This window comes from Mycteria americana, chromosome 7, assembly GCF_035582795.1.
Source record: "Mycteria americana isolate JAX WOST 10 ecotype Jacksonville Zoo and Gardens chromosome 7, USCA_MyAme_1.0, whole genome shotgun sequence".
Classification (NCBI taxonomy): domain Eukaryota; kingdom Metazoa; phylum Chordata; class Aves; order Ciconiiformes; family Ciconiidae; genus Mycteria; species Mycteria americana.
This window is the reverse complement of record NC_134371.1, coordinates 586362-601705: the sequence shown is the minus strand read 5'-3', so window position 1 is coordinate 601705 and position 15344 is coordinate 586362. Positions and strand designations below refer to the sequence as shown.

General features: G+C 39.7%; 1 protein-coding gene across 4 annotated transcripts in view; it reads right to left on the bottom strand.

The window, feature by feature from the left end:
• The window catches only part of TSC22D2 (TSC22 domain family member 2), a 31112-nt gene that overhangs the window by 9175 nt on the left and 6593 nt on the right, over window positions 1–15344 (bottom strand). The window contains exons 2-3 of one of the 4 annotated variants that reach the window (XM_075506707.1): window positions 6514–6587; window positions 2508–2579 (exon numbers count right to left, since the gene is read on the bottom strand). The exons of 1 other annotated variant lie outside the window; for it this stretch is intronic. In XM_075506707.1, the coding sequence (XP_075362822.1) occupies window positions 2508–2579; window positions 6514–6587 (146 nt within the window). The remainder of the gene's footprint in view (window positions 1–2507; window positions 2580–6513; window positions 6588–15344) is intronic. 2 more of the 4 variants (XM_075506708.1, XM_075506705.1) reach the window with 2 other exon arrangements.

Here is a 15344-nt window from a genome sequence, read left to right as displayed (position 1 = left end):
ATGCCAGTTGAAAAGACAGACCCATGAGACTTGTGCCCTTAGCAACACCTATGGGAACACTATGCAGAAAAACATCTGCAGGCTTCCTGCAAACGTGTCAGTAACAACTAGTATTTCACTAATATTTAATGGTTTGAATGTTACCAGCACTCCTCCCTGCCATGATGTGCTAGTGAAAAATAAACAAGTCTCTATTTTACTGGAGCAATTTAGCAATCTTTTATTGTCTATTGCAATAGCTGACTAGCTTTTAGCTGGTTAGCTGTGCTGACTTCAAATGGTCCCAAGAGATGGCTGCTCATACGAGAACAATCTGTATGTTAGAAAAAAAAAAAAACTGAAATTACAGAGGAAGATTTTCTATTATGTTTACACTAAAGTCTCCTAACTCAAGCCCCTGAGGTTCACAAACTACTTCTGAAGGAGCTGCAAAATGTAATTAAAGAGTCTACTGCCAGCAGGCTTAAGATCCTCATGTTTTGCAGTGTGTTAACCCCCACATTTTGGGATGGGAAAACAAAGAGATTCTGAGGAAACTGGACAAGCTTATCATTTTCACAGCAGAGATTTCTTTCACAAACCGGAGATCACAAAAAAAGCCCCAAACCACCATCCTTGTTATCAAACTACTCAGGTCTGACAACAGATCCCCACCTGCACCAGAGGCCGTCCCGCCTACGCAAAGCGGAGCTACCGCGGCACCACCACCAGCCTCCCGTCCCGCTGCTGCCAGCACGCACGTCGCTCGGGACACACATCGCTGGCAGAGCCGCACAACTGAGCTCCACCATACCCCGGCCCTGTGAAGTGCTCCCCAGAACTGGCTTTACTGGCTATGCCCTTGAAGTTCCCTCCATTAGGTTTTCACTGGAAGTTTATTGTTGAAAGCTTTTCAGTTTCAGTAATTTAGTAAAGCAAAACTACATAATGTGATCTTAAGAAAATCTAGTAACTGCATTATAAATGCAAAACCTGCTAAACCCGGTCAAAGACTTTGGAATTTGAACAGATAAGAAGTTTAAAACTCGCATCAATACAATGAATTTGCTTCTATGTTTTTACAAACACTTGTTTTTACCACAAAGTGTTCAACAGCAAAGATGCAAAATTATTTTTAAAGGAAGCCGTTTACATTCTTCTACCTGAATTTAATGTTTTTCTATATCCCATTCTTCCAGCACTTGCTTCAGACACTGTACATAAGCCTCAATCTTAATCATTAATTACCTGATTTTAGGGTTTTTTGAATCAGCTTCCTCATCTTAAGAATTATTTCAAGTTAAGAGACATGAAAATAGAGAAACAGATGAAGGCTAGACCTTAAAGGGAGCTTTTGGTCTAACTAGCAAATTTGTATTCAAGGCCCTGAAGTTTATTTCAGTTAAATAATGAAGTCCTTGGAACCTAAATACCAACTCTGTCCCATAAATACAGGAAAGTGGCATCATCCAGAGCTTAAAGCAAAAATGCAAATTTGTACAAGCTTCCGCTAGAAAAGGAAGATGTGCTTTTGAAACTTAAGTCTAATGCTAGCACTTCAGCAAAAAAAAAAAGCAGAATGTATTAGCATTACTTTTAACCATCAGCATTGTACGATATACAAACTCTTGCCAAGCAAACTTTAAAGGATTCAGTTAAGCTTTGCAAGTTGAAAAGCCTCTCAAGTCAAATACAGCCAGTACAATGATGAAATTGTTATCAATACTTCAATAGCTTCTAGAGAGCTTGCTAAGCCGAAGTATTGTGACAAGCCAGAGCATCACAAGGCATGAAGCCCCATAATCACTAGGACTTCAACTTAATGCTGACAACCACCCCCCCTTCAAAACCATTAAAGTGCAGGAAAGAAACAGTTTGCAGCTACTGATGAATTAGTAATGCATCTCTGACAAGTCATATCTGTAAGAGATATGACTTTGTTGCACTTCATTGCAGTTTCTCGCCATGAGTTCAATGCTAACTTAGTAGGTTTATTTCGGCCTTGTATCTTGTCACAGTTCACGTTTGTTCCCCATCTAGCTTTACTTAAGCAGAATGAAAGCAAGCCAGAAAGCTTCCTTTCCTGGTTTTGAGACCGAAAGATTTTAACTTTGCCAAAACTGTGTTTAAATATAACATTTTTACAACTTGTTTCCCGATATAGGACTCAATAGCCACAATGCCAAAAAGTATCCTTTTTTTTGGAAAAGGAAGCTGTAAATATTTTAGTGCAGGTCAGCTAGTAGCTGAGTAGCATTAAACTCTTTCAGCTTACACATTATGTATGATACATGCATAATGGAAGGAGGAAGAAAAAAGTAATGTCATATATTTTAGACTTATTAAGTTTCAGTACGAATACTTCACTCCCATGAGTGCTTTCAGACCTTCGGGCTGCAGAAGTCCCATATGAAGTTCTAAACACAGGCAGCAGTTCTGTGCAAACAAAAATGACGAGAAACTTGCATAGAGCGAAGCTGTTCATGCATACCTCAGCACGTATGCATTCCATACTTAAGCATTCATACCTATCCCAGAAGGTCTTTGACTCGCGTAACTTGTTGAAATGGAACGCTTGGTAGAATGCAGTTGACGGATTCCTATGAGATCCAAGAATCAAACAGACATATTGAAAATGGGTACGTAGTAAAAATACTCTCTTATTCAACCTGCATTACAAGTAAATTAGCTGTCCAGACAGGTTAAATTTATGTCCAGAAGTTTACAGACTTCACAGAATGCCTAAAGAATAGTTTAATGACTGAAAGGCCTTAGTGTTTCTATAGGTTTCCAGTAAGGACACACTGATTCAAAAACAAAAAGTAATCCTCGAGCCCCGTGGATTTTCATGCTATTTCAAGTTGCTACTGTAAAAAGACAACTGGAAAGCCATTAATGAAACATCTCACGTCGTGTGCACAATCTCATATAGGTAAGCTGTATACCACTCTAATGCTATACATACCTAAATTCAAAAGATACCTTTCACATTTTTCATATTTCACAAAATGTCTCTGCAAACAGTACCCAGTATTTCTATTCTACTTAGCACACTACTTTATATTCAAAACACACGAGTTCTCCAAGAGGACCCAGAAGTCACAGCTAAATATGCCACATGCAAGCGACGACAGAATAAGTGACAACTGAAAACCAGATCAAGTTAAAATTGAAAAGCGGAATCTTATCACTAACTTTGTAAGCAGTTGTCAGTCATCCTCATGCTTCCCCTTCTTGATGTGCAATAAATAGAGCAGCTGCTGTTTGGAGGTGCTTTGCCAAGCAGTAAATCGGAGTGCTCTAGCCACCACCCTGGGGCTCACAAGCCTTCAGCACAGGCTCCAGTAATCTGGCTGAAAACCAGACACTTCGGCACAAACTCCATCACCGGTGCCAAACCCCTCAGATGGCCTCATCCTCCTTGCTCAGCACGCATTTGCCCCATAGATAGCAACTATACCAAGAGTCTAATTTGAAGATCTTAATTCTCCAAAGTCTCATCTGAACACTGACTGTTTACAAGATACTGGATGAAGCACAAAGTCAAAATTCTCTACTGCTAGTGGCTGTATCAGAGCATTATACCTAAGCTTAGAAACTCCTTTTATCAATACTGCAGTTCATCCTTGCATGGGTATAGCTATACCAGCCCTCGAGGAGAATGCAACAGCTTAGCTGAAAAATCTTCAGAAAAGCTAGTATTAGTTCAAATTCCTTTTAAAGCCAGTTTTAAAATTAGAAGTTTATACCAACATTAGAAGCACAGGTGCCCATCCCTTTTCTAAGTTTATGGCAAGAATACTTCTTATAACAACTGTCAAGTCATTTAATTACTTCCACTTAAGTACAATTACTGTATAGCTGAAATCATAGAACAAAACAAGACAAAAAAAAAGCACAGAAGCAGCACCATAAAAAACCACTATCTGAAGTAATTTGATTTCCATGGCAGATGTATACCAAAAACCTCGCAAGGATAACACTATTTGTGCATCAGCAATGATCACAAATCGCTTGTTTGAAGCATTTATCACTCCTTCTCCCACCTTCACCACTCTGCCCGTTAAAAAAAAAATTTCCATGTGAGTCTGGAATTTAGCTTAAAACCTGCTACAGAAGTTGCTTGATCAAGCTGGTAAGTAGTACCAACATAAAAACATGATATTTATGTTTTCATAAGAAGTACTGCACACTTGAGTGACAACTAAATACAACTAATTATAGGAAGAGCAACACAATAGCTAAAGGACATTTGAGTGATACAGGGACTTAACATATGGAAAGCAATTGGCATCTGCAGATCAAGAGAGCATTCCTTTGTTGGAGGGAAGAACAAGGCCCAAGCTCTTCTTTCTAATTCAGTTGTCTGTGAGGAGTATGTAAAAAGTCTCTTCCTCAGAAAGTGACTGTAAATAGAAAGTCACTTAACTTCCAAGATAAATTTACTTGCAGCATATAAAACCCTGTTGCTATTGTTAGGTATAAAAAGTTGTGGTTTACAACCACATGGTATGTATTTCACATGGTCTATTTTTATACTTATACCCTACATGCTATAGATTCTTGTACTGTTCTTAAGCAAGTATCTGGAAAGGTATGAAAAAGTTTTTTCTCATTAAATTCTCATTTGTATCCCCTGCTGTTGAAATTGCTTTTGCATTACTTCAGACAACTAAGAGAACATTTTCTGCTCCACAGCTATATTTTAGCAAGATGTTAACTTGGGGTGGGGGGGGAGGCTGGGATGTGCGCTACCTAAACAGGAAAAGCAAATCCACAGAGGTAACATGAATGATGCTTAATGTGCAGGTCTGAACTAATACGATTGCATTTCAGACTGTTGAGGCATCTATTTTTAACCACAAACAGTAAAAGGTTAGAAAGTTACTAAAAACTCCTTTCATTTTGCAGAAACAATTGAGAAAATAGCTTGCAGAGGTAGTATGATCTAGCCTGCTGCTGCTGTGTCACAGCTGAAACACCAGAAGTCCTTCTGACACTGCCTCAGCTGAATGTAGGGACAGCCTGGATCAGAAAAGCAGATTCCTCAGGTTCCCTCCCCGGCAGACAGCTGGGTCCGAGAGGTCAAGACTCAGTCCCAGTTGTTGGCAGAGTGACACAGTGGAGCCAACAGCCACCCAGAAAGGGGATGTCCCTGACGCTGAACCAGAGAATGAGAGCCCACCTCCTCTTCCACAGGAGGTACACCAGGCACTTCTCTTCCTCCGCCTCTGGTGAGAGAGGAGAACAGGTATTCTTGACAGAGAGGCTTGGTTCCAGTCCCAGAGACTATGACAGACAACTAGCTTAGCACGTTTAAACATTCAAACTGTATCTCACCTGGTAAAAAATGCTGACATGTCTCCATAAAGAAGTCCTACAACACACACCATACTTACTTCCTTTAAAAGCTCACAAACGTCAATATTGACAACACACTCCAACGCTATGGTTTCTAACAACAGTTTTCATGCACCACAAGTTTGATCTAAATTTAAAGGATGCGAATTTATTCAGTTCTCTGAATACTTGAAACTTCACGTTGTCCCTTCAAAAGGGAAGTCTAAACCACATCCAAAGTCTCACCTCATATTCGAAAGAGTATCCTCCCACTGCCATTAATCAGGACAAGCATATGTTGAACACAAACTTTATTCTAGAGAGCTCTGCTTTGCTAGAAACCATGCCCATGAAAGCTGGAAAATTTTCAAGTATACAAATAAATGCCTTTTAGTTTAAATAACGATACTGGCTTTGGAAGTGCTGGGTATCAGCTTGGCATAGAGAGGCTGCTGAACAGATGCCTTTTTTCCAGCTACTACCTTTGAAGGAGGAATAGCAACATCGTTGTTCATGTCATAGCTGAAGCTATGTTTCAATCTTCAAAGTACTGACCAACATCAGCAATTAAGGGCAACAAGAGGAGGAACACGTGAAGAATACCACACTTTTTTTCCCCCAAGTGGCAGAATAAAAAAATTCATGCTAGAGCACCTCAGACAGTTCTCTCTCTCAATATCACTGACTATTATTTTCATTAACTTTGAGAACAGCAGTGATTCAGAAGATTAAACAGGCCTAAGCACCTGTCTTTGAAGAACATGAAAACAACAGGTCAGACAACCCGTGCTCAATACTTCAGAGGAAAACCAAAGCAAAGCAGAACCACCTATTTATTATCACCTAGACAGCAGCAAGCCAACATGGATGGCCTTTTCAGAAGCTTATGTCAGACAAAAATTCCTTCTGAGAAAAATTAACAGGCCTCATATGGAAAAAACACAGAAGATGTGATCACATTATAAAATCAGTAGAGCTTTTAACGCCATCTCGCATGACATTTTTGTAAGTAAGAACACTGCTTATACAAAGCGGGTCCACCATTGATAACTACTCTGTACACGTGGCTCTCCAATGGTTCAGTGGAAGAGTGGAAGGATGCATCAAACAGAGCTCTCCAGGGGTCTCCTCCGAGTGTGATATAGGATACTTTAATCCATGACTTGGACAGTGGAGTACAGACTATCTTTATACCTGCAGATGATCTGCAAGCACTCTGGACAGCAGGAATAGAATTCAGGAAGATCTTGCCCAATTGGAGCAATGGTCTGAAATAAAAAGGATGCAATTCAATAAGGATAAGCATGAAGTATTATGTTCTGGTAGCAATAATCAGCTGCACAAGTACAAAACATGGAGTGAGTAGCTGACTGCAATTCCACAGAAGAGAATATAAAGAGAAGTTAAAAAATAAAAATCTTGCAAAGGCGTCAAACTTGCAATACTCCTCTTACACAGGATGTACACATACTAACTGAAGTCTTGTTTTATTTGGCCTTTCTGAGCCCTGAACTTAGATTTTATGGCCAGTTTTGGATACCAACTCTCCAGAAGGATGTAAGCCTACTGAAGTCCAGGTAAGACCACTAGAAGATGTCTCATATTCCAATTTTTTCTTCCAATAATCAGAATCACTAAGTAAGAAAATTAAGCATTTAAAAGAGATGAAAGAGACAGTTACAGACTTCACATAGTTTAAAGTATCTACAAAGGAGAAGAAAACTTGTTCTTATACCTGTTAGGTATAAGCACAGCACAAACATCACAGGGTTTAATTGCAGCAAATAAAGTTTGAAGTACACATCAGAACTGTTTTCCACACAAACAGCAAGGAAAAGACTTCTTACAGAAGTGGTGGGATTCCCATACTTATCATTCTAGAAGAGATCAAGCCATTATTGCTCCAAAAGATTTCAGGCTCTTAAGTCTCCAGATCAGCCCATATAGGCCCATCTTTCACAGTTCTCGCTAGCAAGCACTTTAAAGCAGAAGTTCTGCCTCTGAATAGGATCAACTCCTATAGGAACCAAATTTAACTATGAAATAGAAAAGAAATAAGCAAAGAAAGAAGCTAGTTTATACTTTGAAATCAAACAGCCTTTCTGTTCAACCATACAGTTCACGTCTTTTTGGTGGAAAGTGAGAACTGACCATTCTAAAACAAAATTCTTCTTAGTTGCAGACAAAGCTCATACTGAAGCACCAAGTTTGAGATTAGAACGTATCAGTAAAACATCCATTATTCTGGTGTTCCTAGTCTTAGAAGTAAGGTCATTAAATTATACAGTGACGCGTCACTAGGACTGGGAATTCAACAGCAAGCTTCTAGCTTCCTATTCTTTGCACAGAAAGCTGTAGGAGCCTGACAGTATGCCTGTAAATAAAACTCTGTTCTTCAGCCATATTTATCAAAGAAAAGATGCTAGTATGTTACTTTGTACATCTACATTATTTCTACAGTGCCAAAAGTGAACTAACACTTTGAGAAAGAAGTGACTCAAAAATAGTGTAAAGATGAAGTCAGCAAATAAAAGTATTTAGCCTTTATGCAACATCAGAATTATTATTTAACAATCAAGAGACCTGAGGGTAAGCACACAGTCTGAGCTTACTTAAAAGAACTATCAGCATATATAGATGTGTTTTTATTATGATGATCAACAAGGAATCAAGACATCAAAAAAAAAAGGAAGGTAGAGTCATCAACTGCCCAATCTGACGTACACTAAAGGACAACAAATTAATCTCTCCTTAGTTTCTAAAGTTTATAAAAGATTGGATGTATTATTACCCAGAAGCATTTCAAACGCAAGCTAGTTTTTAGTTACGTCTTGCTGATCACCAGTAAAAAGCCATGTTGAACTAGGTTACCAGCTATGACCTGCAATGAAGACTGACTACAGTTGGTCTCCAAACCCAAACACCTGGCATGGTTTATTTAGGATCTGACCCAGGGGTTTTCCAATCACTTGACCATAGCTTATCAGGAAACTCCCAGTAAAGTTTATGGCATTTTGAGATTATGTTTACACTAGTAACAGAATTCCTTCTCCATCCCTCTTCTTTTAAAAGACATTTCACATTTTTATTTATATCTCCTTCTATTTAAAGCAACTGCAACTTTGAATCAGCTTTATTTCATAAAACTCCACCTACAAAACAGAGTTAACTGGAGTACAAAGCTTTGAAGGAGAGTATTGACAAAGACTAAGTGTGAGGAAGTCAATGAGGAATTCAGGAAAAAAAAAAATCTCAAGATTAAAGCTCTTAAGTTTTCTGTTTAATTACATATTCTGTTCACGTAGCTCCTTAAAGCATTATACTTGAAATACATACCCTGAAAAACCAGCAAGAACTAGATGCTGTTGCATTCAGTTTTAGGCGCATTCTAGCTACAGATGACAGGAAAGGCTGACTCAATTAGCAGCCTGCATGACAGTTTTTGGGACAGTGGCTCTCAACCACCATGATGGACTTTAAGGGGTTCACAGGCTACTTCTAAATGAAAATACCATAACAGTGCAGAGAAAGCATACTGCATGGAACTGATCTCCACCGGAAAATCAAGAGATATACAAATTTAAGTGCTAAAAATCACCAAACTAGGACATGCTTAACAGCAGTTCTGTAACTGAATTCAAGAGGAAGGAGATGAAAGAACACTGAGATGTATCCACAATCATTAGCAAGACAGTGCCAGTAGCACCAGCACTCAGTTTCAGCTGCTTTCAAACAAACTACACAATCCCTCCCAACACTTTCAGAAATGATGAAAATCACCTTCAGGTAACTTTACTAAGAGAACTAAAGAAGCACACATTACCTGGAATAAGACAGGAAAGTTTGACAGCAGCAGCTCCATTTCAACGAGCTGCATCTCAAACTCCTGATGTTTGGATTTCAGGTATCAGAAGAGAAAGAACTAGACTTTGCTACCAGAGTTGCATCCTCCTTGCCATAGGATCAGAACAGTACCCCATACTTTCTTTGCCTTGCTCTCAAAAGAGGATTTTGGAAAATAATCTTCTGTGCTGACTACAAGGAGAAGTGAACGAGAGATGACTGTCTCAAGTGCGCAGGGTAAGAAAGTCCGGCAGAGGCATTTCACTGATCACTTGCTTGCTCTGTTGAGATGCTGGCAGCAGCTGTCCCCTGCTCTGGGGGCTTGGCTCTAAAAAAGACACCGGTAACATTTTTTAGTCCCTATGAATGCCAGAGAAAAGAATAGAACTGCTTTTACAACAAATGGTAATGAGAATGCAGCACAGACAGAGCAGGTTAGATCAACATTAATAATGGTCAGACCAGAGGGATGTAGTGAATAATCTGAGTATTTAGTGAGCAACAGCTGGAAGCTTCTCCAATGTTCCAGCCCACCCTGAACAAAGCACAGTCACTGGTATCGCCACATGCCCTTGCCGGAGGACAATCAGTATTCTCCTCAGTCGTACAGGAGAGATGCCAACAATTTCTTCTCTTGCCCCACCACTGAATAGTTGCAGAGAACACTTTCATACTTGATTCACCACTGCATTTTAAAACTCACTCAAAGCCTTTAACAGTCTTGTACCAAATTAGAGCAGATGCACTATGCCATTTCATATCTTTACTGATCTGACAGACCTGAGGTGATACTGATTTGTGAGACAACAGGTGATCTAGCTTCACTTCTATACTTATTGTTATCTGATAAAAATAACAGCAAGTTTTATTTTTTTTTCCCCAAAGGATTTGACTATTTATCATGAAAATGTGGTCTAAAAAACCAGAAGCATTTTGACACAATATTAAATTCAAACTCACTTAACAGGTTACAATAATTTAGTATCAACAAGTCTTCTGCAAAGACAAAGTTCCTAGCTGTAAAATCAGGATAGTTTCTTCTACTATATACTCCAGAGAACAGCTACTACAAAACATTCATTAGCACAGGCGTTTCAAAAAGATTTGTTTTACAGAAACTAACCAGCCTAGATGTTTCAGGTAGAGCTGCACCTAGTTATTCACTTAAGTCTACCAAGTTTTGCTACTAGTAATTTAAAGCCTTCTCTGACTCACATCACTGTGTAGTTTCTGCCTTTCAAGTCTCTGGTAGCCACTAAATCAGCAGAGCATAGGAACATGAAAAATGATACAACATTTCCCTTGATTTTATTACATTCTTTGAAAGCATGAGTCTAAGGTCCTGTAAAGAGTTAAAGGTTACCTATGTTGGCAAAAATTAATGAGGCCAGTAGGACATCATGCTTCCTGTTCATAGAGCCTTGGATCAGTAAAATGGTGGAACTTTGCCTTAGGACATAAATGAATAATAGCAGTCAGTAACTGTGTTAGGTAATAATCATTCAGTATTTCTGAAGGAGCTTTGCTGAAGAGTTCAAATAGTAAATTCTGATATGACTATTTGATATTAATCATGGAAAGAACAATGCAAGTGCTCATCTTCTAAATTTCTTCTTACTTCTTTCTGATTTCAACAGCTGCAATTCAAAACTCCAGGGTCCAATTCTCTCGGGTCCCAGAAACTGGTCCCCAAACCTCAGGAGTCCTGTATAGTAGACAATCCTGTAATTGTAACAGCTTTAAGGCCGTTCAGGACTTGCCGATGATCTTTTCCATCCTCTACATCCCATCTTCCCACTTTCCAAACAAAGCCAGACTTGGTGCACTCTTAGTTCACTCCTGACTAGTACTTCTGTTCCAGCCAGGTAATCGACACTCTTCGTGCTCTTCCTCCCTGCAGACAGCATTGTCACAGATACGCTTATTAAAACACTATGTGCTAATAAAGCTAGGCTTTTTTGTGAAGGCTGTCGTGGTTGTCAGGCTGAATTTTAATTACATAATCTTACAGACTGCGTAAGGACTAATCTGAGTGATTCTGTTCTCAAATCATAACACGTAACGAGTGTAAGATTTCTCATACTAACGACTTGTCTTCTCACTGGGCAAAGTTAACCTTCAGTTCTTGTAGGGGGGACACAAGCCAATGTAGTGCACGTGATGCACAGCTTAGCTTCAAGAAAAACAATGCAGCAGATCACATCTTCAAAGAGAAACAACTATAGATTAGAAGTTGATAAACGTAATGGCAATGCAGAAAGTCTTTGCTTGACCCCATCAGGGATTCTTGCCACTATTAAGAAGCTTTCAAGAAAAGCCACAGAAAGGCCCATCAATATTATCCATGTTTGCATGAATTGAGACAAGCGTAAAAAAAAAAAACTTATTGAAAGGACAGAGTCCTTCAGCATCTACTGTAATTGGCCAGTTAACGTCACTATGCCATATTATTCTTCTGTAAATTATCCCATTCAAGGGAGCAAGCTTGGAATGCATTTAAAAAGCAGACCCTAATAGGCTGGATGAAAGGAGGTAGTAAAAACCAACAGAAATTCCATGTTTCTGAATTAAAAAATCCACATTTGCTAGTATTGCATTATACATACAAAAATCTGGAAGAGATGTCAAAACTCTTAAAAATATTGACTTTTACACAACTTGGCTGGTAAAGAAAAAGGCATTTATTAATATGTATGAACCTGTTACTGTAGAGGATTAGGCTCCTACCGCCTGCTCTGCCCACAAAGCTAGATTTCCTCAAATCTATTGATGAAAGGGAAAGCTGTTTGTGATTATTGGTGAAAGCGGCCTTGCATAGTGGAACAGCTGGCTTGAGGATTCATCTTCAAAGAAAACAGCCCCAAAATGAGATTTTTTTTTCCCCTCCACTAAGGTGCAGTACAGCAGTTTCAGATATTTCAGTTATCTATAAATACAAGTGGTTCCTGTTTTTCTGACAACAAAGTATTTCATTATCTGTGGGAAAAAAGCAAGTGGAGAAAATAGATTCAAGCAGACTCAGTCAAATCCCACCTGTCCTTACTTATGACATTGGTCAAGAAAGTATCTGTTAGCAAACATTTTAAATTAAATACTTAGCTTTTAAGAAACACATGAGAACCCAGACCATGTACGGCATGGTTTATTACATAGTATATTATAAATGTATTTGTCTGCCTTTCCACACCATTTACAAGTTCTTTACAATTCTTCAAGTTTCACGCCAGTCTGCACTCAGCTGAAGTTCTAACTAAAGCACTGTCAGTATGAGAGCTTATGCTTGGCTTAAAGAAACAGTATTTTTAAAAAGGCATTTGTAGGGTTGGTCAAGGTATTTATGGTCCTTGCACCCACCAAACAGTGTTCTACATAGGAGACATTCTCAGGAGTGGTCATCTACACCCCTACAAAAATATCTGAAATAACTCGACAGAGAAGCAAGCAGGGGTTTTTTAACCCTCATTTTTGATCACTCCATCCTCCAGTAAACCAGACAAGTTAAACTCGCTCTAGACAAATACAAAATCTTCAGATACTTCACTGAAACCAGTATCTCATTTCTTATCCATTCTATGCTTCTCCATTGCCACCTCACACACATACCACACTCATCCCCTCCCAGAAATAAAAGGGTCAGGACTGTGTCCTTGCTGCAAAGGAGGTATCCTGGGCTGCATCAGGCAAAGCACTGCCAGCAGGTCGAGGGAGGGGATCCTTCCCCTCTGCTCAGCACTGGTGAGGCCACACCTGGAGGACCGTGTCCCCAGCTGCGCTTGTCCAGTACAAGAGAGACACGGACATACTGGAGGGAGTCCAACAAAGGGCCGCAAGGACGATGGAGGCACGAGAAAGCATCTCTCCTACGAGGAAAGGCTGAGAGAGCTGGGACTGTTCAGCCCGGGGAAGAGCAGGCTCAGGGGGATCCCATCAATGTGCACAAACGCCTGCAGGGAGGGTGCAAAGAGGACGGAGCCAGGCTCTTTCCAGTGGTGCCCCGTGACAGGACCAGGGGCGATGGGCACAAACTGACACACAGGAGGTTCCCTCTCAACATCGGGAAACACTTTGCCACTGTGAGGGCGACCGAGCGCTGGCACAGGCTGCCCAGGGAGGTGGTGGTCTCCATCCTTGGGGGTATTCAGAAGCCATCAGGGCATGGTCCTGGGCAACCGGCTCTGGGCGACCCTGCTTGAGCAGGGGGTTGGACCAGATGACCTCCACAGGACCCTTCCAACCTCAACCGTTCTGTGATTCTGTGATTAGTTTCTGCTATTGACATAGATCCCTATTTCAGTTTGTAATCTTTAACAAGTGCTTGACAAACATGCCAGTTGCCATTGTGACAGACAGCTGACACCTCTCTACAGTACTAATTAATACTTCTACCTTCTCTCTGCACTGCTAAAAGCATTCAAGCAGGCTGTCATGATACAAATGCATTACTCCTCGCTTCAAAGGGAGAATAGCTATATACAAAAACCCTCTTGGAATAATTTTATTTTGCATGACAAAAAAAGAGAAGCATCCAGATGTCCTTCATGTGGCTGAGTAACTCACCTGCCCTGCATGAGTAAAAATAGATTATCCCATAATGCAAAGAATTTACTAGCACTCCGTACACATTTGTATTTATAAAGCGTGAAGTTTAAAGATAGAGGAATTTTCAAGAAGAGGAATGAAGATACAACCTTACACTGCACTTCAAGTGACCTTTTATGTCTCGAGAACCTTCTCAGAAGACAGTAGCTTTAGCAGTTACTATAAATACTTCTATCTTTACACTTTGTCAAATATAGGAATAAAAGCAGACACCTGTGGCTGACAATCTAGATTTATCTACTAGAACTAAACCAGTTGTACTTTAGCAGGAGGAGTCTCACAGAAGTTTCTTATGGAATCTTTGCTGACACAGAGAAAGTACAAACAAGGTTTGCATTTTCCATGAGCAACAGAAGCTGCTAATCACCAGCTTTAAAACTGAAAGTTTAATATATAGCCTCAACATGCAACAGGCCGATATTCAAATATCCACTACAGTTACAGGGAACAATTCCTTTTTACTATAGCATCACCTGAAGTCATAAGATTATCAGCACCTCCTGTAAAAATGCACAGCCTGAGAGAAATTTCAGCTCTTCAGTAGTCTGACAGCAGTTTGGTTGTCCTACCTGCTCCAAAAACCAAAATACTTGAATATTCAGCTTTTAACAAGAAGTTTAAAAAAAGCTTCCATGAAACATATGCTGTTATTTCTACCATACAAGACAGCATTCAGAAATAAGCTGACTGTGGAACACTTGCACTCTTCTATAGGGGAGCAGAAAAAAAATTAACCCACAGCAGCTGAGCAGAATACTTAGGAGTACAAGGCACAGAGAACCATTTATGTCAGAGCTGGTACCCTACAGTCTTTAAAACAAACTGAACCATTTCACTTTGTGAATTTCTTCCAAGTATTTTCCCCCTTTCCTCCTTTTAATAACTCTCTCATCTGAAACACTTATAGCTCATTAATTTTAAGAATGCATTGACTCCTCCTTAATGACGACATTTGAATGTTTAAACTGGGAAACAGCACTGTCAATTGAGCAACCCCATTCTTCTGTTTAGATATCTTGTAACACTCAAAAACTGAATGCATGGCAGGATAGGTTTTCCATAACCTAGAAACTGGTGTGGTGCTGGAGTTACCTTATGTAATTTGTTACAGAAAGTACAGCAAAAACCGAACACACCTAACTAGGATGGTTTGCATTAACCATCGTTCGATATCACCAACTGTAATGTTCACCTCAGAAGTCCTATCTCAACTGTTTTTCAAATGCTGTAGTTCTGGCTGTCGAACTGAAGGCACTCATGACTGGAGCATGTCTGTCCATGCTTCATTCTCACCTGCTTCTACAAACACTCGTAAACACAATCCTTCAGGAGGAGAGCTGAAAACATTCAAGCCTGCAGCTGCAGTAGAGCTCAAATCTCTAGTAAGTTTACGAGCAAAGTGAAGAAAGGGGCAGTATTCAATAATAATGCAATTCAAGTATTGCTTACTGGTACGTATTTGCAGAATACTTTCTTTTTTCTTTAGGAGTACAATAAAATATGCATCTAGGGCAATACATACGGAAACCCTCATCAAAGCTACATTAATGCCCATGCCCAGTTTTGTCCTGATATTATGAACA